The sequence below is a fragment of the Sturnira hondurensis genome, unplaced genomic scaffold (genome assembly GCF_014824575.4).
Source record: "Sturnira hondurensis isolate 20B ecotype Veracruz unplaced genomic scaffold, ASM1482457v3 Scaffold0018728, whole genome shotgun sequence".
Lineage (NCBI taxonomy): Eukaryota > Metazoa > Chordata > Mammalia > Chiroptera > Phyllostomidae > Sturnira > Sturnira hondurensis.
The window spans coordinates 14,950,633-14,978,622 of NW_028091359.1; the positions used below are offsets into that span (position 1 = coordinate 14,950,633).

At 40.2% G+C, this 27,990-nt stretch overlaps 1 protein-coding gene across 1 annotated transcript; it reads left to right on the plus strand.

The window, feature by feature from the left end:
• On the plus strand, positions 1 to 27,788 carry UTP6 (UTP6 small subunit processome component). The gene is made up of 19 exons (XM_037069971.1): positions 1 to 211; positions 1,681 to 1,765; positions 5,249 to 5,290; positions 5,518 to 5,610; positions 6,280 to 6,327; positions 6,778 to 6,841; positions 8,202 to 8,320; positions 11,428 to 11,505; positions 12,264 to 12,345; positions 14,958 to 15,039; positions 15,882 to 16,066; positions 16,947 to 17,026; positions 17,368 to 17,445; positions 20,418 to 20,597; positions 21,460 to 21,540; positions 21,726 to 21,835; positions 22,645 to 22,711; positions 25,367 to 25,439; positions 26,339 to 27,788. Exons 1-19 carry the CDS (start codon positions 120 to 122, stop codon positions 26,494 to 26,496), a joined length of 1,797 nt encoding a protein of 598 aa, XP_036925866.1. The 5' UTR covers positions 1 to 119; the 3' UTR covers positions 26,497 to 27,788.
• Positions 27,789 to 27,990: the final 202 nt, after the last annotated feature.

Consider the following 27,990-nt stretch of genomic DNA (forward strand, 5'->3'; position numbering starts at 1 on the left):
CCCACGTCACGCCCCCACGTGCGAGCGTCAGGGCTGGGTCTTCCGAGTAGAAGGTGGGCTGTTCCAGCGTCTGTTGGAGGTTGAGGAAGCTCACGTTTGTGTTCTAGAGTTTGGACCTCATGGCGGAGATAATTCAGGAACGCATCGAGGATAGACTCCCCGAATTGGAACAGCTGAAGCGCGTTGGACTGTTCAGTCACGCGGAGATTAAGTGAGCAGAGAAAGAGGAAGGGCCGGGGAGGGCAGAGAGGAGGTTGCGGCGGGTGTGAGTGTGGCGGGGACGGGGATGGGGAGCATTTGAGCTGTGTTTATTTTTCCTCACTGGGCGAAGCCCGTTTCTAATTTGTGTGATGCCTAGAATTAATTTCTTTTCATTGCAAGGTCCTCTGTCCCACCAAACATATTGAGAGCTAGCTCTTCCTGGAGCCACGTCTTGGGACTGTGAATGGGATAAAACCAGGATCTTTTCCCATCAGGAGCTAACTGCCTTGTGTATGGTGGGCACGTCAGACGGGTTAAACGTGTTGATTACCGTGCGGTGTACTTCTCTCAGTTGATTACAGTGGAGTGTATACTCCAGAGATGCGAAGAGAGGGCCGAGGGAGCCCCGGAGGTGTAGATAAATCTAACGAGGCTTGAAGATGGGGACCATTAACTTCACTTTCGTATTCTACCCCAGGGCTTGGCCACCAATATCTGGCACAAAGTTGGCATTCTTTTGGCATTCAAATTAGGTTTAGTGGTTTTAAATGGTTTTCTGGGACTATTTCTAAATTTTACAATGACTGAATGTAGTATGTGACTGTGGGATCCTCAAATACTGTTAATGAAACGCAACATATCAGTGTGGACTCTTAATAAGGGCTCAGTAAATGTTATTGTTATAATTAACTAGAGACAGTTATTGGTCTTGCATATCTTGTATTAAATTCCCCTAATATGCACATGTTGTGTGTTCATTCCTTTGCTAAATACAGTGAATCTTCTTCCATAAGTCTTGTAGAGATGCTGAACCTTCTAGGTTGAGACAGTGTGAAGTTTTTATTTTATTATTTTTTTGAAGTCTGCTTGTTGGGAACTCTGAAGCAAGAGTAATTTAGGAATTTGTTAAAATTTAAGTGAGCTGAGCTCTGGCTGGTGTAGCTCAGTGGATTGAGCGTGGGCCTGCGAACCAAACAACCCCTGTTTGATTCCCAAGTCAGGGCACATGCCTGGGTTGCAGGCCAGTTCTAAGCAGGGGACCCACAAGATATTTCTCTCCCTCTTTCCTTCCCTTCTCCTCTGAAGATAAATAAATACAATCTTTAAAAATTTATATAAAAACTAAGTGAGCTGAATTTGGAGGAAAAGAAATCTTCATTAAATCTGCATATAAATAATGTAAAGTACTTAAGATTATTTAAGTACTTTAAATAGTACTTGCTGGTGGGTCTGTTAATGGTTCTGGCAACTGATTAAGATGATTTTCACGGATGTTTTAAAGTATATACTGATGCCCTTAAGAACACTGAAGTAATCTTGGAAGGGAATACTTGGTTATGAAGAATAGTTACTTGGGAATTATATGTTTTGGTAAATATGTTTTAAATATATTAACAATTAAGAAACTAAACAAAACCTCCAAATTTATTTAAATTTTGTTCTTTTTAAGAGTTACATTTTAAGTGACTTTCTCCTCAGGGCCATCATTAAGAAAGCTTCGGATCTAGAATACAGAATTCAGCGAAGGGCTCTTTGTAAGGAAGACTTTATCAATTATGCTCAAGTAAGTGAATAATTTCATTACCTTTTAATCTCACAAATTTTAAATTAGTGATGGAGTGGCCAGCTTGATGTCAACTTTCAGCATATTTCTAGAACTGATGATCAGAAAGGTAACTTCCAAACAGAGCCCGGTGATTTAGGAACAGCATCACTGCAATAAGGCTCCATAGTTCTTGGCAAACTGAACTTTTTCCCCTCTTCTTTTATGGGGCTTTTATGTGGGTCAGAGGCTGCCAAAGACACACAGTATCAGGTTTTCAGCAAGAGATTTGACAAATCATTTTGTGTGGGGGAAGAAAAGGAGAGTGAGTTGGATGATAGTAGCTGGTTGGAAAGTTAATATTTATGTGTGTGTAAGTCTGTCAGCTTAGACAGAAGTATGCTGCAAGATTCTTCAGTCCTGTAAATGAGTGGAAGATTTGAGCAAAGATGAAATATACATGCTAGAACTATTTTCAGATGGGAGAGAATAATTTGTATGTTGGATGACAAAATCAGGATTCAGAAAGAACCCAATAGCAAGATGAAATGTTCTAAGACTAGAGGTTCTGAGCTTAAAAACAACTAGCAAAATATGTGAGGCCTGGCTAAGAGTCTTGTGTTTGGGGGAGGTCCCAGGGCTCATAGTAGAATGCTTATTCAAAATGAGCATATTATGTCAACAAAATAGAATCTCGTTGATCACATTAACAAAAGGAGAGTGTTGGGTAAGTTAGCTGAGCATAGGTCATTGCAAACAGGAAGCACTAAGAAAATGCTGGTTTGAAAAAAAGTTTTTGCACTTAATCAGACCATGTCTGGCACACTGTGTTAGGCTCAAGACCACATTTTAAGAAGACTTTGAGAGGTTGGTTGGGAGGCAGCCAGGATGGAAACCTCGTTCTAGGAGGAATTATGGAAGAAAATAGAGGTGTTTTAACCTTAAAGATACTTAGGAAGTGGCAAATCATCTCACTCTTCAAGTATTTTAGTGTTCTTTTTGAAGATTTTACTTATTTATTTTTAGAGAGATGGGGAAGGAAGGAGAAAGAGAAGGAGAGAAACATCAGTGTGTGGTTGCCTCTCACACGTCCCCCACTGGGGACCTGGCCAGCAACTCAGGGATGTGCCTTGACTGGGAATAGAACTGGTGACCCCCTGGTTCTCAGGCCAGCACTTAATCCACTGAGCCACATCAGCCAGGGCTGATAGGTTTAGTTTTAAAAGTGCATAACTGAAATGAGATTAAAATGGCAAATAAGCACTCTCCTATACATGTCACCCTCCCTTCTCACCTGCACGTAACCATATAAACTTGCTATGAGTTGTGAGTGGCATTTTAAAATGAGTTTCTGGCTATCCACCTTAAAAAAATAGACTAGGTCCCTTCCTCACACAATACACGAAAATAAATTCCTACTAGTTTGGCAAGCTAAATGTGTGGGGAACCCTTTAAATCTGCAGAACCAATGAAAGAATGACCTCAGGTAGGGAAAGATTTCCAAAATGAGACTGAAAGCACATGCTATGAAGAGAAAAATTATTTGACTGTATTATTTAAAAATATTTTTTATTTAATTATTGTTCAAGTACAGTTTTCTGTCTTTTACTCCCATCCCAGCACACCCCCTCCCCGTATTTGACTGTATTAAAAGTAAAAATTTCTGTGCATACAAGACACCTTAAATAATGTAAAAAGACAAGCCACAAACTGGGAGAAAATATTTGGAACATATGTAATTAAGATCTAGATTATATAAAGAACTACAAGAAGAAAATGACAAAAAACTAGGAAGAAAATGAGAAGAACTGAAAAATGTGAACATGAACTTTCCAAAGAGGAAATATCATTTGTTGATAAGTTTATGAAAAGTTATTAGCCTCTTTAGTAATCAGGTAAATATAGACTAAAACCAGGGTACAGTGCTACTTTATATCCATCATATTAGCAAGTGCTTTTAAAGACTGATACTGTAAGTATATAATTGCTATAACCACTTTGTACAGCAATTTGGTAACATTCCATAAAGTTGAAAATAATGTCTACTCTGTGATCTAGCAATTTGATTCTTTCAGCTATAGAGTAAATACTGAGTATCTACTCTGTACATGGCACTGATTCAGTCCAGTGTGGGTACAAGAGTAAATTAACCAGACAAAAGTTACCACCTTGAGGACCTTACATATTAGTGGTGAATGTCGGTTTACACCCTGGAAAAATTTCTAGATATGTCCATAAGAAGATATGTACAAGGATATTAATTGCAACTTTTTGTAATGGAAAAATTGGAAACAAATATGCATCACTAGAAAGGATAGGTAAATTGTACATTCATACAATGAAATACTATATAGCAGTTTAAAGGAATGGACTTCAATTTCGGATGTCCATAGGAATATATCTAATATCAGTGCCGAGTAAAAATATATTGTGATGGGTGTGGTATGGTGCCATTTATGTAAAGTTTGAAAGCATTCAAGACAGCATTTTAATAAAGTCCAAAGTCATGCTTGGGAGTGATAAACAGTGAAATCAAGGCAGTCATTTCCTCTGTGGAGGGAGCAGAGTGGAATCAGATACGCTACATAGGGGGCCTTCCCTCCTACTTGAATGTCTTCTTTATAAATAAGACTTGAAGCAAATACAGTAAACAGGCTTTGATGTAGCTGTGTGGTAGCTAGCTACGTGGGTGTTTCATGTTCTTGAAATATTTCATAAAAATTTTTAAATGAAGCATGCAATCTTCGAGGTGCTGAGCTTTCAGCCTCTAGTAATCTTTACACCAAGGCTTAGTGAGAGACTGTGTGGTAGTGGGTTTTAGAGTGCCTTAGAGCCTCTAAGTGGTCCTTTAGAGAGGAGAAGAGACTGCCAGTTAGGCGTCTTGTTTCAGCTGGTACAAACCTATTACATGTTTGTTTTTGTTTTTTTTAAGATTTTATTTATTTATCTTTAGAGGGGAAGGGAAGGAGAGAGAAGGAGAGAAATATCAGTGTACCATTGCCTCTCGTGAGTCCCCTGCTGGGAACTGGCCTGCAACCCAGGCATGTGCCCTGATTGGGAATCGAACCGCGATCGTGTGGTTCGCAGGCCCGTGCTCAATCCACTGAGCTACACCAGCCAGGGCTCCTGTTGCATGTTTTATTTGCTTGTGCATCAACTAAACTTTTGGAAAGGTTAATTACTAAAAGTTTAAATACACTGTTAGGGACTAGAAAATTAGACTGATGTTATAAACCTTATGTCCTACGACGGTTTTAGTAAAATGTTTTCTTTGTAGCTAAGGTGTGTGTATGCTTGCTGATACATGTATTTTTGAATTTTGCAACTGCAAGGTGAATTTTCAGTGAATGTTAGACATATGCTGTAGATTATGCTTCTTGATAGCAAATTATCTTCTGTTTTATGTGCTTTATTTTATGATTTTAACTACATGTATTTCCTATATATGTACAAGGTCATGATTTTCCTTGTTTTTCTCTTTTTTTGTATGTTTTTCTTCCATAGTATGAAATTAACCTTTTGGAGCTGATCCAGAGGAGGAGAGCTGTGAGTAGATGATTTTCTGGGAGTTATATAGAATAAAGTTGGGTGGCTCTATAGCTAGAACTTGGGTTTGGGAAGCAGGTGGCATTGGTAAATTGCATGCTGGTGTACTCATAATGGATATTTGTAATTATTCATTTCTCTGTTAGTACTGTTTAATGATCAGGTAGGAATGCTGCTTTGGATAAATGTGATTAAACTGAGGCTTTATTTCTGATGTTCCTTTTTAGCGCATTGGGTACTCATTTAAGAAGGAGGAGATTGAGAGTTCTATTGTCCACCGGGTGCAAGGCATCTTCCGACGCGCTTCAGCAAAGTGGAAAGTGAGTGGCCAGTGCTTCCTTAACTGTAAGAGATGTGAAGATATGTATTATACATACTATGACTTGGATATTCAAATATATTATTGTATATTCTTATCTTGAGTGTCTTGATTCTTATTCTAATAATGGTATCATTACTTGAAACCACTTATGAAACTATTAAGAAGATTGATCTCATTATCTTATAGTTATTCTGTGAGGACGGTGCTGGAAATGGTGGATTTGATGCATCATTAAGGATCAGAAAACTGTCTGGGATTCGTTTGTGTATATCTCTGAACTTTACCAAAGACTTGACTGTGGAAGATAAATGGTTAGAGTAGGGGCAGTACCTCAGTGACTTGATTTTCTTCACATTGGGCTCCGGGACTGGGACACATTATATGGAAAGTACTTTGGATTCCTGGGAATGATGAATTTTGGGTGTTGTCCTTGACTGAGGCCATGTAAAAACTACATTGAAAAAACTAGATATTCGACAGATTTTGTTAGGGAGCATGGTTAGGTAGGAGTAGGGAACAGACTGAGTGAAAGCAGTAAAGAGATGTAAGGCCTAATAGGCTGAGGGGCATTGTAACACAGTAGGTTTTCTGAAATCTGCTTCTGTCTCAAAGGTGTATGAGGTTTAAAGTTCAAACTCAGGGAGCTTACTACATTTTTTTCTTGCAGGATGATGTTCAACTTTGGCTATCCTATGTGGTCTTTTGTAAGAAGTGGGTGAGTATGTGGGCAGCTGTGTCTTACTCCCTCTTTCCTTCTTTTGGTTAGTTGTCCTTCTAAGCCCCGTGCTTCGTTGCTGAATTCCGTGTTTTCTGTAGAGGTGTAGGGTTAACAAATGGAGAAAGAACCCAAGGAGGCTGACCGTCAGAGTAACATTTGCACATCCGAATGACTCGGGGGCTTCACTTCAGTTGAAAAGAAAAGATCTTTATGTGTATTTTGTTCTTTAAAGTTGAAGACTTTTTTGATATTTAGAATGTTTTATGTAGTGAGGTTTAGGTAGAAGAAAACTCTGAGGGTCTGTATTTATTTGTATGTCCCTGGTAGTAGCAGATCTTGCCCCATTGGATGTTGGCGTTGGTGATGGTATGGGACGGATCACTTAGGGGGAGAAGTAGTAACAGTGATTTGGCTGTGTAGGAAGTATGATTCTTCTTCCTTTTTCAGGCTACCAAACCTCAACTTAGCAAGGTGTTCTCTGCCATGCTGGCCATTCATTCAAACAAGCCAGGTATGGTAAAATCCTTGTCAGTTCTTTCTCTACCTTTCGTGTAGACCAACACTGCTTTGGAATTTATTTTGCCTGATAAACCTAAAGACTTATTTTGTGAACCTGAGCTTAGGCACTTGGCCTCAGCAGATCTGGTTCCTGAATAGCTGCCTCTTGGTCACCCCTGCCTACGGAGCACTAGTTACTGGGTCAGGTACTATATCTGTGGGCAAGTGGAACTGTGTTCCTTTTTTACTTAACGGTAAAAGAAACTCTTTGGTCCTTGGGAGGACATTCTGCTCGAAGGCAGCCATTTTTAAGGGATTTCAGAAACTTACAGGGACAGGGGAGAAGATTACTACGGATTTTACAAGAGTGCCTGGCACCGAGTAGGTGCTCATGTTTCGTAGGAGAAAGACTTCTCCTGTGTGTGCTGTGTGCATGGCATGTGACTTGACAGTGAAGGTGCTCCGCCGCCTTGTCTCAAGTATGAGGCTCAGCCAGACATTTTACGAGACACAAGATTCATAGGCTACGTTTGGCCTCGGTTTATTCAGAAGAATACAGCAGGACAGCTTTTGGTGCATTTCTTCAGTAGAATACTCTTAGCAATTTGCAGGCTAGTAACAGTTCAGGTGTGGGGGAAACAGTGTGTACAGGAGCCACACTGCCTTTAGAAGATGGGCATAGTGTCCAGAGATCCCAGGAAGGACCGTGCTCAGTTTCAGGAGTCACGTGCCCAAAAAAGCCCAAAGCAGTGGCTCTCTACCATTTATAGTCCTCCTAGTCCAGACGTGGTTTCCAATCCTAGACGTTTTACCAAAAAAAAATCTTGCCTGGTAACATAGCTCATCTTCATTGAGTCTAGGGAGATGGTTACAATGCTAACTCAAGGTTAATTTCTCATGTAGAAGAATAAAAGTTTTGTGCTTTTTTAAAAGTTTTTATTTCCAGAGGGCATGACAAAAATTTATTTTTAAAATTATGAGTCATTAAAAAAATTCTGAACTGCTTTAAATATAGAGAAAAGAACAAAATAATTTTATTTCCTTGATTCTAAGATGCACAATTTTCCCTGCCATTTTAACACTTAAAATTTGCGTGTGACTTAAATGCTGTTGACCTTTAGATCTGATGAATCAGCAGGAGGCACATAAGTCCTCTCAGATGTTAACATTTACCTATTTCCTTGAGGATACTCTTTGTAATTTTAGATAAAGCAACAGTACTTTACAGATAACTGTTATGAACTCCTCCCCATTTCCTCCCCCTTTTGATAGGATTAAGAAATTCTTTTAAGTATTACAATTGGAACATTAGTCTTCTTTTTGCCAGAGTTGATTAATTTATTAAAATGTAGTCTGATGTTTTTCATTTATAGCTTTGTGGATTATGGCGGCCAAATGGGAGATGGAAGATCGCTTGTCTTCAGAAAGTGCCAGACAGCTCTTTCTTCGAGCTCTGCGCTTTCACCCGCAGTGCCCAAAGCTGTATCAGGAAGTGAGTGTGTAGTACATGTACATAACACAGTGATGTCTCAGTTTGGTCCTCTGGAGACACATATTCTTTAAGTGAAGAGAGGCTTCGAATGATGGAGGCTAGGAATTAGCAGGGAGCTGCTGTGGCAAGGGGGCCAGGAAGGTGTTTTTTGGCCAGTAGTAGGTTTTCACCATGTGCATCTTCCAGGTTCTTCGTGAGAGATTAAAACCCGTACCTGACCATTACAGTTGGGAGGCATGGGGAACTGGGCCTTCCCTTTTTTAAATTGGAAGGCCAGGGTGCAGCCATCTTTATTCCTTTGTTCTTATTTTTCCCCCCTCCTGCCCTCTCTCCTTCCCTCTCTCTTTTTCATCCTTTTCTTCTAACCCCCTAGAACCCCCCTTTTAGCTTTTCTCCCCCCTTTCTCCCATTTTCTTCTTGTTCTCTGTCTCTTGAGATACAAACTTCCTTCCCCTCTTGGTAGACTTAGTCCCTCTTGGAGGGGTACACTAAAACATTTATGGCCATACTTTTGCTGGAAGAAAACCAAACAAATGCTGAAAGTGCACCTTTTTCTGAGTTATTTGTCAGGATAAGGGAGAAATTGGTATTTAGTCTTCAAATAGCAATTAAGCCTGTGTGCCAAGGGGAAGAAGATACAGGTTTTCGTGCTCATTGGTATCATAGCTGTCCCAACCGTGTTTTGGGGCTTATAGTAATGTAGTGATGTTTTATATTGTTGTCTTGCATCCCTTTGTTTTTTCATATGCTGTTAGACGTTCCTTTGCTGCCTTTACTATTCTTATGGAGTAACTGTTGTGAGACTCCATCCTTCCGCTGTTAGAGGGTGGTTGTATGCTGTTACTATTTTGCATGTTTTTAAAAAATATTTTATTTATTTTTATTTATCTTTAGAGGGGAAGGGAAGGAGAGAAGGAGAGAAATATCAGTGTATGGTTGCCTCTCATGAGTTCCCTGTTGGGAACTGGCCTGCAACCCAGGCATGTGCTCTGACTGGGAATCGAACCGCAATCGTGTGGTTTGCAGGCTCGTGCTCACTCCACTGAGCTACACCAGCCAGGGCGATTTTACATGTTTTTTGGCGGCTTTCATAAATGCTCATACTTGGATTTTCCAAAGTGGTAATAGATTTATTCATTACCATTCATATGGTAATATTCATATTCAAGCAAATTAGAATTTGTTTACTATAAGTAGTTAAGAAAAACCAGTTCTATGAAAGAGTAACAGAAACGGTACTGATATCTTATCACCCTGGGTCAGATATTTAAAACAGATTTTATTTCTGAAAAGGGAGATTCTATTACATATTACTGTGTTCTGTATTCTTACCTAATATATCATGAATATAGGTCCATGTTTGTACATACTGATCTGTATTGGTGGTAGTCAAACTTTTTTGTCCTCTTTCAATCTTAAATTAGTGAGGACCCCAAAGGTCTTTTGTTTATATGGATTTTATCTATCAGTTTTTATTTTATTGAACATTAAAGCCAAGAAATCTAAAAATATTTATTTAAAAACATGTTCACGATACATTAATATAAATTTCATTTTTAAATGAAAAAAGCTCTTCTAAAATAGAGTTTAAAAAGAAGAATGGCATTATTATACATTTTTGTTTATCCCTTGAATATCTGACTTAAAGAGGACAGCTAGATTCTCAGTCTAATTTTGTTAAAATTATTGTTTATTGATTTGAGAGAGAGACATTGATTTTTTTATTCCCCTTATTCATGCGTTCATTGGTTGCTTCTTGTATGTGCTCTGACCAGATACCAAACCTACAATCTTGGCGTATCCGGACAGTGTTCTAACCAACTGAGTTACTTGGCCGGGGCCTCACATCTCCTTTTGCATTCAGTATGGGTAATAGGACCCATTATATAGCCTCTGAAAAACTTTAAACTCTTAATAGAATAAGAGTAAAGGCAAGTAACATGTTAGTATTATTATGAAAATAATTTTGGCCTTGCAGACCCCCTGAAGGGGTGTGAAGGACCCCTTGGTAGCCTGAAGTCACATTTTGAGGAACTGATGAACATTATCTGTTCTAAAAGTCACATTAAAACCCACCACTAAATATTGTTTGTATTTTACACTAGGAAAGTAACATGTTTATAGAAAAAATATGGCATTGTTTTCTGTATTCACCTAATATATCATGAATATAGGTAAGAATACAGAACACATTGGAGCAAAAGCACTGAGTGGGAATAAGTTTGACTGATGGCGAGCAAATGTTATTAACAATATGGTGTGCTTTTTTTCTGTGCAGAATTTTTCACATAGTGGTAATGGTGTTGTAGGTAAAATTTTGTAGCCAGCTTTTTTCTTTTTAGTCCCCACCCAAGGACATGCTTATTGATTTTTAGAGAGGGGGAAGGAAGGAAGAGAGGGAGAGAAACATGGATGAGAGAGAGGTGCACCGGTCAGGTGCCTCTCATATGTGCCCCAACTAAGGACCAAACCCACAACTGCGTATGTGCCCCCACTTGGAATCGAACCTGTGAGGCTTTGGTTCATGGGACGGTGCTCCAACCAACCAAACCATACCAGCCAGGGCTAAATATTTTTTAAAATCTTGTCATTTAGTATGTCTTGTAGTATAGAATTCAAAGTATTGAAACTTTTGGATAAGTCAACTTTATAGTACATGTTAATCATGCATTATTTTTCTCTTTATATACCTGATATTACATATTTACCATTGATTTTTACTTCAGAATAATTATAGATTCACAGGAAGTTACAAACTAATATAGGGAGGTCCCGTGTATCATGTATACAGTTTTCCTTCATGGTTACATTTTATAAAATTACAGTATAATGTCAAAGCCAGGACATGAACATTGCTACATGTGCTCACAGTTCTGTTTCCCCCACGTGTGTAGGTTTGTGTCGCCCCTGCAGTCAAAACACAGAACTGTTCCGCCACTGTAGAGACCTGCCCTCTCGTCATGGTCAGCTAGTTTCGTAATAAATGCACCGTCTCCCCAAATTTTCTCAGATCTAGTCGTCATGGGTAAAAAAAATTGGCATCTTATGTGTTTCTAATTTAAAAAATTCTCTCCCAAGCTCCTCAGTTCATCTTTTTCCTTCTGTAGTACTTCAGGATGGAGCTGATGCATGCTGAAAAATTGAGGAAAGAAAAGCAAGAATTTGAAAAAGCCAAAATGGATGTGGTAAGATCCTAATGTACTGTCACTTGTTAATGTATAGGGTTTTGAGCCTGCTTAGGAGTAAGAGAAAGTCTTTGGAATGTGTTTTTCTTTCTAATTTAATGCCATATTTTGAGACTTAACGATGAGTCTAGAATTGACTTCATAAAATGGGCATAGAAATAAAAATGGAATTTTGTGCTTTAAAAATAGACATTTGGACTAATGGGAGTGGGCCTCAAAATTATTACTGATGGAGTGGCCAAATGCTACTCTTTAATACTTTATGATTTCGTGAAGTGGTGTATTAATGGATTGGAAGTGCTCAAGAAAGGTGGTGAACTGTGTGGTTTCTAGCCTCCTTTTTAATGTAATTTTTCATGTGACAGAATAATTTTAAAAAAGAAGTTTTAGAATGTTAGTACAGAAAAAGGAACTTGGCCATTATCTGTTACTGTGGCTCCCAGCTCTGAAACTTTTTGTATAAATAAAATCATGCACAAGAAGGGTCCATAGGGCGTGTGAGAGTTGGACTGTTTTGGTCTATGGAGAGTGAGACCTTCAGCCGAGTGATCCTGCTCCCACTCCAGGAGCCTGAGAGAACAGAGTTCCAGGGTCCGTGGTCTCGTCCAGCCACACACTTTGCAAGTGAGGAAACTGGCCCCGAGAGGCGCGGTTGCCAGAGGTCCTGTGGCAGGGTGGGCTAGGACTGTCCATTTCTACCCCAATGCTTTTTTCTCCTTGCACGGCTTGCTAAGTGTGTCCAATACGTCACTCTTTAGGAAAATCTTGATTATCCTGAAGAAATCCTTACGGGCGAGTTGGCACGGATCATCTACAAAAATTCTGTAAGCATAATTAAAGGTAGGTATCTTTTGAAAATTTATTCATGGTGGGAAAGTCAGATAATCTGTTACAATGAGGAAGACCTTTAGCTAATTATGAAAATTTCTGTTAGAAATTCTGTTAGAATGTGTGTAAAACTTTGTAGGAATGATGCCCTGTTTCTTTCAGAGGGCTTATTGCCTCCTAGGGTGTACTTGAACATTTCAGTACATTTTTACTTAGTACTTAGTTCCTGTGGGGAGTGGAAAACAAGTACATGATTTAATACATTCCTTTATGCCCTTAGGTTTAGAATAAAAGCTGCAAGTACTTATGAATACTCCAAAATATTAGTAATGGCTTTTTTGGTATAATGGCACTGTGGGTGATGTTTTTGTCCTTTGTCCTATTTCTCAACCAAAACCAAACTACAGTACATCAGGAAGGTGGTACTTTCAGAGTAAAGTTACACCTTAGAGCACAGGTGGCAAACACGAGGCCCATGGGCCTCCACCTTGTTTTATCCGGCCTGGCACCTCGTTTCTACCCAGCGGCGGCGCCAAGCTCCTTGCCCCTAGTTAAGGAGTAGTTACCTTCATACAGCCCTAAAATTATATTTGGCCCTTTGGAGGGCCAGCGAGGCTGGTGTGGCCCCTGGTGAAAATGAGTTTGAAGACCTGCTCCTGTACCGATATGCCAAGGATACGGAGAAAGCAACCCAGGAATTCCGGCCACGATGGAGACACAGGCAGAAATGCTTCACTTCCTCGGATGTCCAAAAGAAGGACAACAACAAATTTAAAGACAAAATATAACCCAAACTGCCAGGTATTCAGACTTCATTGAAGTCTGACCACCAAGGAGTTAAACATTCATCCAGACTGGTGATGGATGGAGATGGGCAGCTGAGGTGGAGAGGATGCACAGCCAAGGAGGTGCCTGGTGGACCAGTTGGTCCCACATTCGTGGGCTGATAAGCTGGAAAGAACCATTAGGAATCGAGACAGAGTGCAGAACCCAGGGTTTCATTGTGGGAAACTACAGACTCAAAACCTCTGGATGTAAACGTCTGTGGGAGTTGTGGCAGTGGGAGAAACTCAGGATCACAGGACAGTCTGGGAGAGGCCCGCAGGGTCCTGGAACGTACACAGACCCATTCATGTGCGAATCAGCATCTGACAGGCCACAGTCTGCTTGTGGGAAGTGAGGGAAATGAGGGGAAGTAGGGCTAGAGCAGAGCCAGCAAGTGGCATCGTTCCCTCCCTGACCCCTCCCCACAGACAGCACCACAATGCAGCAAAGAGGGTTGTCCCATCCTGGTGAATACCTAAGGCTCCGCCCCTTACAACATAACATGTGCCAAGACAAAGAAATATGGCCCAAATGAGAGAACAGATCAAAACTCCAGAAAAAGAACTAAGTGAGGAGTTAGCCAACCATCTGATGAAGAGTTCAAAACACGGCAATCAAGATGCTCACAGAAATCATTGAGCTCGTCGCAAAATAAAGGAAGAAATGAATTTCTTCATTTTCTTGAAATAAAGAAATAAAGTGAAATAAAGAAAAATATACAGGGAACCAACAGTGAAGGGAAGGAAACGAACTCAAACCAAGGATTTGAAACAAAATGAAGAAATAAACATCTAACTGGAACAGAATGAAGAAACAAGAATTCAAAAAAAATGAGAGGTTGGGAAAGCTCTAGGACAACTTTAAATGCTCCACATCCAAATTATAGGGGTGCCAGAAGAAGAAGAGGAAGAGCAAGAAATTGAAAACTTATTTGAACAAATAATGAAGGAGCACTTCTCTAATCTGGCAAAGGAATTAGACTTCCAGGTAGTCCAAGAAGCTAAGGGAGTCCCAAAGAAGTTGGACCCAAGAAGGAACACACCAAGGCACGTCATAATTAAATTACCTGGGGTTGAAGATAAGGAGAGAATCTTAAAAGCAGCAAGAGAAAAGGAGACAGTTACCTACAAAGGAGTTCCCATAAGGCTATCAGCTGATTTCTTAAAAGAAACCTTGCAGGCAGGAAGGGGCTGGAAAGAAGTATTCCAAGTCATGAAAGGCAGGGACCTACATCCAAGATTGCTCTATCCAGTGAAGCTATCATTTGGAATGAGGGGGCAGATAAAGTGCTTCCCAGATAAAGTCAAGTTAAAGGAGTTCATCATCACCAAGCTCTTATTATATGAAATGTTAAAGAAACTTACCTAAGAAAAAGAAGGTAAAAAATATGAACAGTAAAATGACAACAAACTCACAACTATCAACAACTGAACCTAAGAAACAAAAACAAAAACTAAGCCAACAACTAGAACAGGAATAGAATCACAGACATGGAGATCACATGGAGGATTATCAGTGGGGAGGGGGCCAATGGGGGGAAAAGGTACAGGGAATACGAAGCCTAATAGGTAGTCACAAAATGACAGAGGGAGATTAAAAATAGTATAGGGAATGGAGAAGCCAGAGAACTTACATACACAACCAGTGGACATGCACTAGGTGGCAGGGGGCGATGCTGGAGGGTGGTAGGGTACAGGGAGGAGGGGGATAAAGGGGATGACAAAATTGGGAGGAAAAAAAATGAGTTCAAGATCCTTGCTTTAGAGACTTACGTCCCGCCCCTACTTTTAAAATTTTAGGTGCAGAGTTTCATGTGTCACTGCTTTCAATTGCACAGCTCTTTGACTTTGCCAAAGACCTGCAAAGAGAAATTTATGAAGAGTAAGTAAAATCGTGGAAAGGTGAATATGGCTGTTTCTTGCTTGTGGTAAGGGTTTTTGGTTGGATATTTAGAAAGTGGGACAGAAGATACCACACTAAATCCTTGGAGGAAAGCCAAGTTTTAGGACCATTGGATCATAATAAATTTTATTTAAAAAAAAATTCTTGGAAAAGTTAACCCATCACTGGCTTTCCTTGGAAAATAGTTTGCCTTTATTCAAAAACTAGTACATCCTATAGCTTTTATAAAAATCTGTACTTCTGCTCTGTTGGCATGTTTTGTCCATAAAATAAGAGTGGTACTTGTGAGCATTTGAGTGCTGCAGGCGATTTTATACTTTGATGTCTGATTACACGGTTTGAAAATTAATTGCAGCCAACGTGTGAGCCTTCACTCTTAGGTAGTACCCTTACTCTCACAGGAGATAAAATAGAGCTCGAGTCAACTTTTCTCTTTGACATCTTCAGGGTGTTGGTAGAGGACTAGGTGGTTGCTTTTTCTCTGCCTTTAGTGTAGAAATGCAAGAGCCTGGTCCTAACAAGGTTTTCCAGGGCTCAAGGAGGGTGGTCTTTGTCACACCTCCCCGCTGATTTGACTTGAGAGTTAATAGTTATGAATGATCCCTGAAACATTCTGAAACCTAATAGATGTGTGACAGCTCTGATCCATGGACAAAATATGTACAGTGTGTGTGACAGTAACTAAAGAGCCTATTTAGGGTAATGGAGTTGTTAAAGGGTGTCCTGGGTACATTTTTAGAGCCCAGGGAACTGTCTGTCTGTCTGATACCCTGATTTAGTCTCACATCATAGGAGTCATGCCAGTGAACTCTATTTTTCAGCCTTCAGGCAATGCACACAGATGACCCCCTAACCTGGGATTATGTGGCACGGCGAGAATTAGAGATTGAGTCGCAGCCAGGGGGAGAGCCGCCTGTGACCAAACAAGCCAAAGCAGAGGAGGTGGGCCGGAGGGAGGAGCGGTGCTGTGCTGTATACGAAGAGGCGGTAAAGGCCCTCCCTACAGGTAAACTGTGGTGTGAGTGGAATAACAGTGCTCGTGAATGTGGAACTGAGGCTCCCGTTCCTACGACCAAAACAGATTTCAGGACCTCTGGTAGTTTACAGTGCGTCTGTCTGGCTGTCCAACTTGCTCCTTCTGTCGTGGTGAAAGATGGACCTTTTATGACCTTCCTTGGCAGTAGTGGATATAAGTGTTCATTTGGGGGGAATGATATTGTATTTTGCTGCGTATAATGTGTACTTTTTGCTCAGATTTGTGAGAGAAAAGGAAGGATGTGCATTATTATATGTGGCTAGTGCTAATTCCGTATCTACATAAATATTTTAAATTCTTTTGTTTATGCATTAAAAGTATGACTCTAGAAAGTAATAACAATATCTGTATGTTCAAAAATAAATGCCAAAGTTCCCTTATAATACAAAGAACAAGTATCTATAAATAAGTGAATAGCTGAATTTTAAAAAAGTAAATGAAAGATTCTTTTCCCTGAAAGTTTGGGCCAAAAATGTGGGTGTTTATTATACAGGGGAGTGCGTTATAAATGACAAATTATGGTACTTAGGAAGATTGTTTAATTGTAATTCCTTATATACCTTTTGATTAGAGATTTATTTTTTAATTTTGTAATGTTGGAGTGTTAAGGTAGATGGGATATATAACATGGATAGGCTCTTAATTTTTATATTTATGTCATTACTCCGTTGTTTTATCACCACTATTTGAAATGGTTTATTGGCTGTATTCAGAATAACATTTTAACTTTTTTTACCAGATTAGTTTAAACTCTTCTTCAGAGGAGTTTTCCCTTCAGAGACAAGATGTAGGACGACAGTTAAACTAAGAGTTGGTGGTCTGATCAGCGTAATCTTTCTGACTTTTTCAGAGGCCATGTGGAAGTGCTACATCAGCTTTTGCTTGGAAAGGTTTGCGAAGAAGACAAACAGTCAGTCCCTCAGAGGGAAGGTAAGGACATGGGTGTAGTGGCTGACCAGAGAGTGACTGTCTTTTGAAAGAAGAAGGACAGACTCTTTGGGAGCTTGGTTCAGCTTCCAAGAAGTTCATGCTTAGTTCCTCTTTCTCCTTGAGCGACCTGTCATCCGGAAGGTCCGAGTCTGCTCTGCCCTGGCACTGGCCGCCAGGTCGCTCTTACTGGCCTGCGCATGGTGCAGCTGTCGCACTCATCCAATCACCAGTGAAACTGCCTCAGCCCCTTCTCTTGGTCCTCAGAAAGGTGGTTCCTGCCGGAGGCCAAAGACCTTTTCTGGGATCTTTGTAATGAACTGAGGCATTTTTTCTGATTTCAGAGGCTGGAAAGAACCACGACTGCATTCAGGAAGGCACATGAACTTAAACTTCTACCAGAATTCCTATATAAGCAGTGGGTAAGGACATGAACACTTTCACTGTCAATTACATGTACTTAATTCCGGTTGGTCCATCCTGGTGGCATGTGTTTTGGTGTATCTATACAGTTACGACTAAGGCCATTTGGAAGTGTGGTGTGATAGCTGTAGAAAGTATTGACATTTGGCTGTCAGTAGTATTTGGTATCTGTCCGAAATGAAATCTGTACCACTAAAGAGAAGAATATTATATAGCGGAAAACACTCAGACTAAGGAGTCACAATTTGGCTTTATTTTGTTTGTCCACCCTTCCATCTTTTATTGAACATCCCTTTCGCAAGCTATAGATCTAAATGCCTGGCCCAGCCCTGGTTGGTATGGCTCAGTGATTGAGCACTGGCCTGTGAACCAAAGGGTTACTGGTTTGATTCCCAGTCAGGGCACATGCCTGGGTTGTTGGCCAGGTCCCCAGTAGGAGGTGTGGAAGAGGCAACCACACATTGATGTTTCTCTCCCTCTCTTTCTCCTCCCTTCCCCTCTCTAAAAAATAAATAAATAAAATCTTAAAAAAAAATGCCTGGCCCAGATTAACTATCGATACAGTAAAAACTTGTTCGATGTGTTCCCTGTGTGTCAGAAGCTGACCTTCTAGTAATAGACACGTTAACCCATCCCACTCTGGTGTGGGTACGGATTGTTATAGAGACCAGAGGAATGTCCTGTGGGATACATAGTTCTAGGTTGGGTTTTGCCACTTAAAAGCTAGGTGACTTGGTTAAATCACATACTTTGCTGAGTTTGTTTACTTGATTTTAAAATAGTGGTAATGAGCCTTGTTTTTGCCATGTCACAGAGTTCAGAGCATAACATGGGATAATGAATGTGTTAGTGTATTTAAATGTCTTTGTAGGGAAAAAAAGGGAAAAATCTTTTTTTTAAGATTTTATTTACTTAGTTTGAGAGAGAGGGGAAGGAAGGGAGAAAGGGAGAGAGAAATATTGATGTGTGAGAGATAACATTGATGGGTTGCCTCTTGCACACCCCACACTGGGGACCTGGCCTGCAATCCAGGCAGATGCCCTGACTTGGAATCGAACTGGCAACCTTTGGGATCGCAGGCCAGCACTCAGTCTACTGCGTCACAACAGCCAGGGCAAGGACAGAAATCTTTATATTTGTCTAGTGCCTCTAACTTGTTTAACGCCTGATTCATATCATCATGCAATTTTTATATAATTACAATTAATATTTTGCCATTTTGTATTCTGTTTTACATTAACATTTAAAAATACTTTTTAGTCTGGAACAGTATGGCTCAGTTGTCTGGGTGTCATTCTGCAAAGCAAAATTTTGCTGGTTCATTTCCTGGTCAGGGCACATGCCTGGGTTGTTGGTTTGGTCCCTGGCTGGGTGCGTATGAGAGTTAACTGAGTGATGTTTCTCTCATATTAATGTTTCTCTCCCTTTCTCCCTCCCTTCCCTTCTCTCTACAAATAAATAAAATCTTAAAAAAAACCTAAAAAAATATTTCTTACATATGCTTATATAATGTATATCCTGTCGACTAGCCTGTTGTATTATACCACTACTGAGGCACCCTTCTCCCACTGTGGCATCTGTCTGGCAAAAATCCCAGACCTGGGTGATTTCAGCGGCCCCCGTTGGAGTTACAGAGTGCTGGCAGGACAGTCACACCCTGAATGTCCAGATGCACTTTGCTTTGAGAATTGTCCTGGCGGCCATGTGCTCTGTCCATTATGGCTTACTTTGTCTTTCACCACTCTGGCTAGTTCAACCGTCCTCTGCTCTCCAAATCTCTCATGCTGCCCTTCCGAACCCTACTGTCTAATCACTAATTTGGCGACCTTGCCTTTAATGAGAGTCTGTCAACTGCTGCCACTGAGCTTAATAAGCTTTGCTGATTTCTACGTTCATCCTTTCTCCAGATTGTCACAGAGTGATCTTTTAAAATTGAGTATCAGATTATTCTGTTGTTTTTCACTGTCCTTCCGACCAAGCTGCCCAGTCTCATATATTTGGCCTTTGCCTGTATCTCCAGCCTCATGTACCAGGTTCTCCAGTTTACGTTCCACCCCTCTAGCCATTCTGAACTTGGATTTCCTTTTGTATCCAAGCTGTCTGTCATCCTCAGCCTCTTGCACGTGCTGGTTAGGACCTCTGCTTTCACCTGACTAATGCCTGCTCTTTCTGAAGTCTGAATGGTGCTTCCTTTTTTGGGGTTCTTTCTCATCACTGCCATAGGCTTTGTTGGGTGTGCTTGCTTTGTACTCCGCAGCAGATGATGCCTTTTCTGTCACGCCAGATGTCAGACTGCTAGACGGGGGCTCTGGGTGGTGGAGGAGGTACCTGATGTCCTCGTCATTGAACTAACATAGTGTGCAGTAAAAATGCTGGTTGAATGAATGGATTATACACTGTATTTATTTGCTGTTTCACAGATTAATAGTTGGGGTTAGGTTTTTTTCCTATTAAAATACTGTGGATACAAGCATTTTGAACAGATAAAATTATCTTCTGTTCATGTACTTGTTGGGTCATATTTATTAAAATATAATCCCTGAGTGTAAGTTACAAACACTTTAATAACTCTTGTTACATAATGTCAATATATTTCAGAGAAATCGTACCAGTTTGTAGTGTGCCACCTCTGTTTGAATGAATAAATTTTGTTTCCTTACCAGCCCATAAATACTGATTTATATATTCTGTTTAGTGGGTATGGGTTTTATTATGCTGTGGGAAGCTATTTTATTGAAAACTTAACTTCCAGTGTAAATTATGTAGGCCCTCTACTTGTTACCTCTTCCCTGTTTTTGATACCCTTTGGGAGCAGGAGCAGGGAATGGCAGAGGATTCCAAATTGTGCACCTTGGACATGTTTGACAGCCATGGAAAAAGGCTGTTGAAATTACTGCCTCATTTCTCCCCCGTTACGTAGATGACTTAGCTTTCAGTAGTTAATTTCCCAGCCATCCCTCGTCTTACCTAGGTTGAGTTGTTGCTGCACCAAGACTTCCTTGAGGAGGCCCTGCAGGTGGCAGTAGCTGGGACTGAGCTGTTCAGAGACTCCGTGGTGATGTGGCAGGTGAAACTGCAGGTGCTGGTTAAAGCGAAGAGCCCGGATGTAGCCAGGCTTTTTGAAGAAGCCTTTGCGTGCCTGAAACCCCAGGTCCGTGAGTCGGGTCTTTCATGTTTTCATTCTACTTGGGAAACCTTTTAAGGCTTCAGCCAGAGCTTATTTGGAGTGTACTTGTCTGATGAGAGCTGACCCTAGAGTGCATTTGTGCTGATGATTTAAGGGTCAGGAGTGGAAGAATTTACTTCCATGTAATGGCCTATTTCTAGTTCTTCATTTGAAAATTGACTAAATTATATAAAATTTTATATTCCATCTAGGTAGTTTACAGATGAGAAATACTCATCTGTAGTATAATAGAATATTATTCTATTATTCTATTATTCTGTAGAATAATAGAATATTCTCACTTGCTTCCATGGCTGAACTTAAGCCTCATTTTTAAACACATAGGTATTCCTGAACTGTAAAGTTAAAAAGACTAAATCCTAAAGCTTTGCAATGAATCTTTTATATCAGTATGAAAAAAAGTATTCCAGATGTTAAAGTGGGAAAAAAATCTTAGTTATTTTACTGCTAATTTGTGTGTGCCTCGGAGAGAGACAGGAGTGAAGATCAGATAGTTCTGCCTGGAGTGTTGTGGGTCTTGAACAGCAGAGTCGTTAGTGGGGTAGCTATGGGCTGTTAATGGCTTAGTTCACTAACACATAAGTGATGATAATAACTGTAGGCAGCTTTCCCCAACATATGGGAGCTAGAATTAACGGGACTTTGTCAGAAGGCTGTGTTCTGGCATGTCGTTGCCGTTGGGCACCGAGGATTCTGTCAGTGGGGACAGACCATGGATGATCTGTATCTTATGGACTCGCCTTAGGAGGAACCTGTCTTTATAGTGACTAGTTTTCAGAGTGTAAGTGCTACGCTGTCATTTTCTAACTATTCTTGTTGGGAGCAGGTCTGTCTGCCGTTGTGGATCTCTTGGGCAGAGTGGAGTGAAGGTGCCAAAGCCCAGGAAGACACTGAGGCCATCTATAAGGTATAGGCGCGACGTTCGGAGTCTTGCAGCGTGCGGGCATGGGCAGGCGGGTCTGCCGGCTGTAGGCTGGCTTGGGTCGCAGCTGTCCCTAAAGCACTATTAACTGAGCAGCCTGGGGTGATTCTGGGAACATTTGTTCTGATATTTCCTCACACTCCTTGTATGTTTTTTCTTTTAAATTGTAGAAAGCTCTCTTAGCTGTCAAGGGTGCTGACTCCATCACTCTGAAGGATAAGTACCTGGATTGGGCTTACCGAAGTGGCGGCCACAAAAAGGCCAGGGCTGTGTTTAAAAGGTACCCACGTATGTTCACGGCTGTTCCCAGTCTGTCCGCTCTGCACTCCGCTCCTCATACCCAGCTTGTACGTGTCACCAGTGGTATCTGAGGAAGTAATCCAAGATATTTTTTTAGGAAATTTTCTTTTCTTTTTTGGAACAGTAAAAGCAGTTCATACCTATTGTGGAATTTTTTTTAAAAAGAGATGACTAATAATTCATTGTAATCCTATCATTGAGGAAAAACCATGTTGATATGTTATTTTAAAATTTGCCTTTCACATATGTGAGATTATACTACAATCACATTTTCTTTATTACTTCTGTTGGTGAACATTAAGACTGGCCTTTTCTGTATCAGTAATAGTTCTTCATAAGCATCATTTATTGAAGTAGCTGTATGATATACCACTCTGTAGATGTGTCATAACTTACTTGGCACAGTAATACTGCTTTGACGAACATTTCTGCACAAGTATTCATCCATATTGGAAATTATTTCCTTAGAATATTTTCTTAGAAGTAGAATTATTGGTCTCCTTCAAAAGACCTTGAGATGTAGTGGAAGAAGGAAAACTTTGGACTCTGAAAGTGAGAAAGAACAGGAAGAAAACTGGATAGGAAAGAATTTGAGGGTGGTGAAGAGTGTCCTTGGAGATTGAAAGTATTGAGAGTGACTGGTGGTCAAGGCCAGTCCTTGCGTTGAATTGTGGGCAGGCCTTAATTAAACCATGTTTTGTGGAGGCACTGGCATGGGCATTTATGTTCATGGGGTGTCAGAAGCTTTCTGTCATAGTGGAAGATAACAGTTGCCCCCTCCTTTTTTAGTTTACAGGAAAGCCGTCCATTTTCAGTTGATTTTTTCAGGAAAATGATCCAATTTGAAAAGGAGCAAGTAAGTGTTCTGTCTATGTATTTCTTGTCTGTGAAAAAGGATTGGTGGTTACTAATTTGTAGCAGCATTTTGCTATTTAAAAAGCTCTCATTATAAGAGAATGTAAATTTCTAATCATTTTGTCTAGTTTCTTTTTTTATGGAGATGGTTTAGGAGTAATCTTCTCTGCTTGGTAATCAAGCAGAGAAGAGAAAGTGCCTGTCTGGAAAATAGAAAACTTAGATGTCACCTCTTACAGGAAGCCCTCCCTGCCTGGCTGGCTGAGGCACTGCCTCCTGCCTCCACAGCATCCTGCCTGTTTCTTTCTTTCTTTCTTTTTTTTAAAAAATATTTTATTTATTTATCTTTAGAGGGGAAGGGAAGGAGAGAGGAAGAGAAACAACAATGTATGGTTGCTTCTTGTGCATCCCCTGCTGGGAACTGGCCTGCAACTCAGGCATGTGCCCTGACTGGGAATCGAACCGCGATTGTCTAGTTCGCAGGCCCGCGCTCAATCCACTGAGCTACACCAGCCAGGGCCTGCCTGTTTCTTTTGTTGGGTTGTGAGGTAAAGAATAGGCACTCAGTAACTGGTTTCTGTAACAAAACATGTGAGTGAGGAAAAATACATGAAATCCAATTGTATCTGTAGTCTCATCTACAAACACTACCAGCCATGCTTTTACTTTTATTTATTTATTTATTTATTTTTAAAATATTTATTTATTTATTTTTAGAGGGGAAGGGAAGGACAGAGGAAGAGAAACATCAATGTAGCTTCTTGTGCATCCCCCGCTGGGAAATGGCCCCTGCCGGGAACTGGCCTGCAACCCAGGAATGCGCCCTGACTGGGAATCGAACCATGATCGTCTGGTTCGCAGGTCCGTGCTCAATCCACTGAGCTACACCAGCCAGGGCTTGTTTTTACTTCTATTGTTTTAATTTTTTGTTTACTTTTATACACACAGTTTTATACTGTTTTTTTTTCTGACTTCTGTGCTGTATATGGAGGTTCTCTTTCTCTTAACATTTTTTTGTAAACAAATTTTTGTGTTTTCACATTGGTTATAGTTTTTTTAAATTTTATTTATTTTTTGACAGAAGGGAAGGGAATGAGAAAGAGAGCAAGAGAAACATCAGTGTGGTTGCCTCTTGTGCACCCACTACTGGAGACCTGGCTTGCAACCCAGGCATGTGCCCTGACTGGGAATTGAACTGGAGACTCTTTGTTTTCCAGGCCAGCACTAAGTCCACTGAGCCACACCAGACAGGGCTCATTTTTTAACGGTTGTAGCCTTATTCTTAAACCCATAATTTTCCCCATTATTTCATTACATATAGGTTGATTCCAGATTTTTGATAATGAAAACAGTGTTGTTAGCATTTTGTTTATATAGCATTTTTTTTCTTTTAATTATTTTCTTGAGATAAATTTCTAGCTCCTGTAGAAACTAGTTTTTTTTATGGCCATTTATTGCCAGATAGTTCTCCAAAAGGATTATACTTATAGTGATAATCACACCTGCTCCAAGTATTCAGTTTTGATTTTTCTTATTTATTTTGGTATTTTGATTGGTATTTATTGTTTTTACTTGAATTTTGAAAAGTTAGAGGTTGAACTGTTATTTTCATAGTTTTGATCATTTTGCGGGTCAATTTTCTAGTTCACATACTATCTCTTGTTATAACAAGAGATAATATAGAATAATAATTAATAGCTAGGCTTTGGATTGATAATGTATAGTTATGTGCCTTGGGCAAGTCACTTGATCCTAGGCCTCAGCATCTTTGTCTGTGAAGGAGGTCATAGCACTTTTCAGGGGAGTGGGGGTTATAAGGAAGGCCAAGGGGATATTGGATAGGAAGGGGTCTGCCCAGTGCCATGCACATTATGAGAGCCCTTACACAAAGTGTAATTCTGATTTTCATGCATGTGTAAGGTAATGAGGTTAAATGGACTTTCTGTAAACTAGTTACTTGACCATACAAAAGGATTTCTAAACTGAAGATGTTAATCTGCTTTAAAAATGAAAAAGAGAATACATTTAAGTGGAAGTATAGATAAAAAATTAAGATTCATTGATTGGAAGACAGTGTCAGCTATTTGATTAGGTGTATAATTAATCAGCATTTTAATTTAATCCTTGCAGTTACTCTGAGATATGATTATCCTTATTTTATTGATGAGGAACCTTTTAAGGTCAGAGGGTTTAAAAATTTGCTGAAGTTCTTATAACCAGTATTTATATATACTTTGCCATGATATAAAACGTCTTAAGGTAGATATAGCTAGTATGTGCTAGAGCCCAGGTATTCAGAAGAGAGAAATCCCTAGCCATGGGGAGAGAACTGTCTCCATTTATTTATTTCAGTCCTACTCCTCCCTCAGGGCTTCCAAATACACTTTTCCATGAAACTGCCCATGTTTCTCCAGTGGAGAATTAGTTAGGCTTTTTATATGCTACCAAAGTAAAGTGCTTTTTATCACTGTTTAGCGTTTGTTTCACTCCGGATGTAAATTCTCTGTGAAAGCTGAAAGCCGGCCGGGCTCATCTGACACCCTCCTCTCCTTGAAATTCCTAATGGGTGGCAGCTGCCTAACTGTGTGCTCGAAATGAGTTCGTGACATTATAAATTAAGGTTTTTGAGGCAAGATTGTCTGATTATTTTTGTTAGGAGTCCTGCAAGATGGTGAACTTAAGAGAATATTATGAGAGGGCTTTGAGAGAGTTTGGATCTGTAGATTCTGGTAAGTAAACTTATGTTCTAGACACAAGTCTGTGTGCATTTGTGGTCTGTAACCTGTCAGCACGGTTAGAAGAGTGTTTCTTAACTTTCTTGGGTCATGGTCGTCTTTGAGAATAAAACATGCATTTTCCCTTGCCTCTTCCCTCACTTGGACATAAATACTTGTGGATACAATTTTATTTATAATGTCAAGTTCACAGACTCAAGAGTCCATGGGTCTTCTGTTAACTCTGGATTAGAGAAAGATTTGCTTGGTTTGGTTCTCTTTTAAAAATGTGGTATTTGTAAGGGAAAGGTTAATAATTAGGTCAGAACAAAAAGGAGTGGGAACTACGGTGAAGGGGCAGTGAGTGTCATGCTCATCGACACTGGTTGTCATTGGCTGCTGCCACATTGTCCTCATTTATAGGACTTGCGAAAAATACTTCTCGGTGTAGGTGTGTCATGTAACATCTGACACATATAGTTGTTCAACTCCTATTTTAAAAAAAATACATTAGTTTTTAGGAGGTTTCAACAGCCCCTCTGATGGAATGCATGAAAATGTCATTTTTACTAACCCAGGCAAGTTTTGGTACCGAGGTTATAGTGAACTCATTGAGGTCAGTTTCACCTTGAAAGAGACTCAACAAAATCCTACCTCTAAAATATTTGGTATATTTGAGTTTGTCATATATATAGACTGTCATGATTAAAGTGAAGTTTTGTACTTAAAAAATAGCTTTGATATACTTTAGTATAAAGGTGATGAGAGAGGTATTGTTTCACATAGGGTTCTATGGAAATAAAAGGAAGTTTCTTAGAAATCTCGTGTTGAAATTAAATAACTAAGTTTACCCAATAGAGCATCATCAGTTATCAAATTATATGTTTATAGTAATTTTTGGGTTCCCTTTAAAGATCTTTGGATGGATTACATCAAAGAAGAATTGAACCACCCCCTGGGTAGACCTGAGAACTGCGGACAGATACATTGGCGAGCCATGAAAATGTTGCAGGGAGAGTCAGCAGATGAGTTTGTAGCGAAACACGCTATGCATCAAGCTGGCCATTTGTGAAAAGAAGACCACAGCTGACTTGGCGAAATAGTGTTGTGAGCCCTCTGGGCAGTTTTAGGTTACGAGTTCATCTGCCATTTGCAGACAAGATTTTGTGACATGTTCTGATTTTGTTACTGTGTTAATCTTTAATTCCAGAGAAGAGAACTGCTGGTTAGTGGCCAAAGGCTGCTTGTTGAGCTGGATCTACTGTAGGTGCTAAGTGTCTTCTAAAATTTGTGGAAATTGTGCAGCTGAATTTATTTCATTACTCCTGGTCAAGGATGAATGTCTCTAACCTAGACCTAGGGGCCAGCTGAAATGGAGGAGGAAGTACGGCTGTTTGTTTGTTCTCTCCTTGTTAGAAAAGTATACATGGTCTGCATTTGTTGTATTGGGAGAATAGAATAATGGAAAGAAAAGTGTCCTGTAATATCATCTAGAGTTAAACTCAGTAACTTGGTTTTCTTGATCAGAATTGGATTTATCCTCTTAGATAATTTATTCATTCACTGCATGCCCCTCGTGAGCAGGAAAGAAGGGAAGTTCTCTGGGATGGACGTATGGGTTAGAGGAGCAGAGCTGGATGTCCTGAGAGTTGGCTGAAGCAGCAGAGAAGGATGCTGGGTATTGGGGGAGCAGTTGTCCTTTAAGAAGATTAAGACATTATAAAAGTGTCTTCTATCTCTGGGACTGATCTACAGAGAAATGTTTACAGCAGGAATGAAACTGGAAAAGTCAGCGTATGTGCTGCCTCTCAGTACCAGAACCCAGAGGTAGACAGGATTGAATCTTCATGGGCGCTTTATTTATATGCTGGTGATCTGAGAAGATGGTGGGTTACTACCCTAAAAACAGTCCACATTTTACCTCAACCTGCTTTTTATAAGGAGAAGAAAAGGGTAGGTAAGGAGTTTGGGAAAAGGTTAAACAGATGAGAGTTGCAGCCCAGGGGCAATTTTCTTAGTATTTCTTTGTCTACTGATCAGCAGTTCTTTATCTGCATCACAGACATTCAGTGCCTGGAACGCAGATATCCCGTCTCTTGCAGACCCCCTGAGGCACAAAGGTTGAGTTGCTTGGCAACCTCCTGGAGTCTTTATAGGTCATGGGTTCTGGTTCCTGGAATAACAACTTTCCACATGTGTCAGTCACTTAAGCCTATCACTACAACTGATGAGAAAACTCAGTTCCCCTATCATAAAGCCTGATAACCAAAGAAGGATGGGGAGAAGTCGGGAGCTGCTGAGAAGGGCTGCAGAGGCCTTGGCGGAGGATGGCTTGGAGCAGAGAAGGGCATTCTGGGAGCAGAGAAGGGCATTCTGGGAGCAGAGAAGGGCATTCTGGGGGCAGGGGAGGCAGTGTGAATTTTGTATCCTTTAACAACGTTATGAGAAGCATTTGGTACAATTACCTTTCACTTAATGTTAATTTTTCATATTAAAATAGCCTTAAGAACATTTCCTTTGTAGCATTCCATTGTGTAGACTTACTTTACTGATCTCCTATGTTTGA

Excerpts from the sequence above, each read along its gene's own strand:
- UTP6 (XM_037069971.1), top strand. The coding sequence starts at position 120 with ATGGCGGAGATAATTCAGGAACGCATCGAGGATAGACTCCCCGAATTG. Across the intron at positions 8,321-11,427 it reads GCCCAAAGCTGTATCAGGAA|TACTTCAGGATGGAGCTGAT; the intron begins GTGAGTGTGTAG and ends TTCCTTCTGTAG. Across the intron at positions 12,346-14,957 it reads TTCTGTAAGCATAATTAAAG|GTGCAGAGTTTCATGTGTCA; the intron begins GTAGGTATCTTT and ends TTAAAATTTTAG.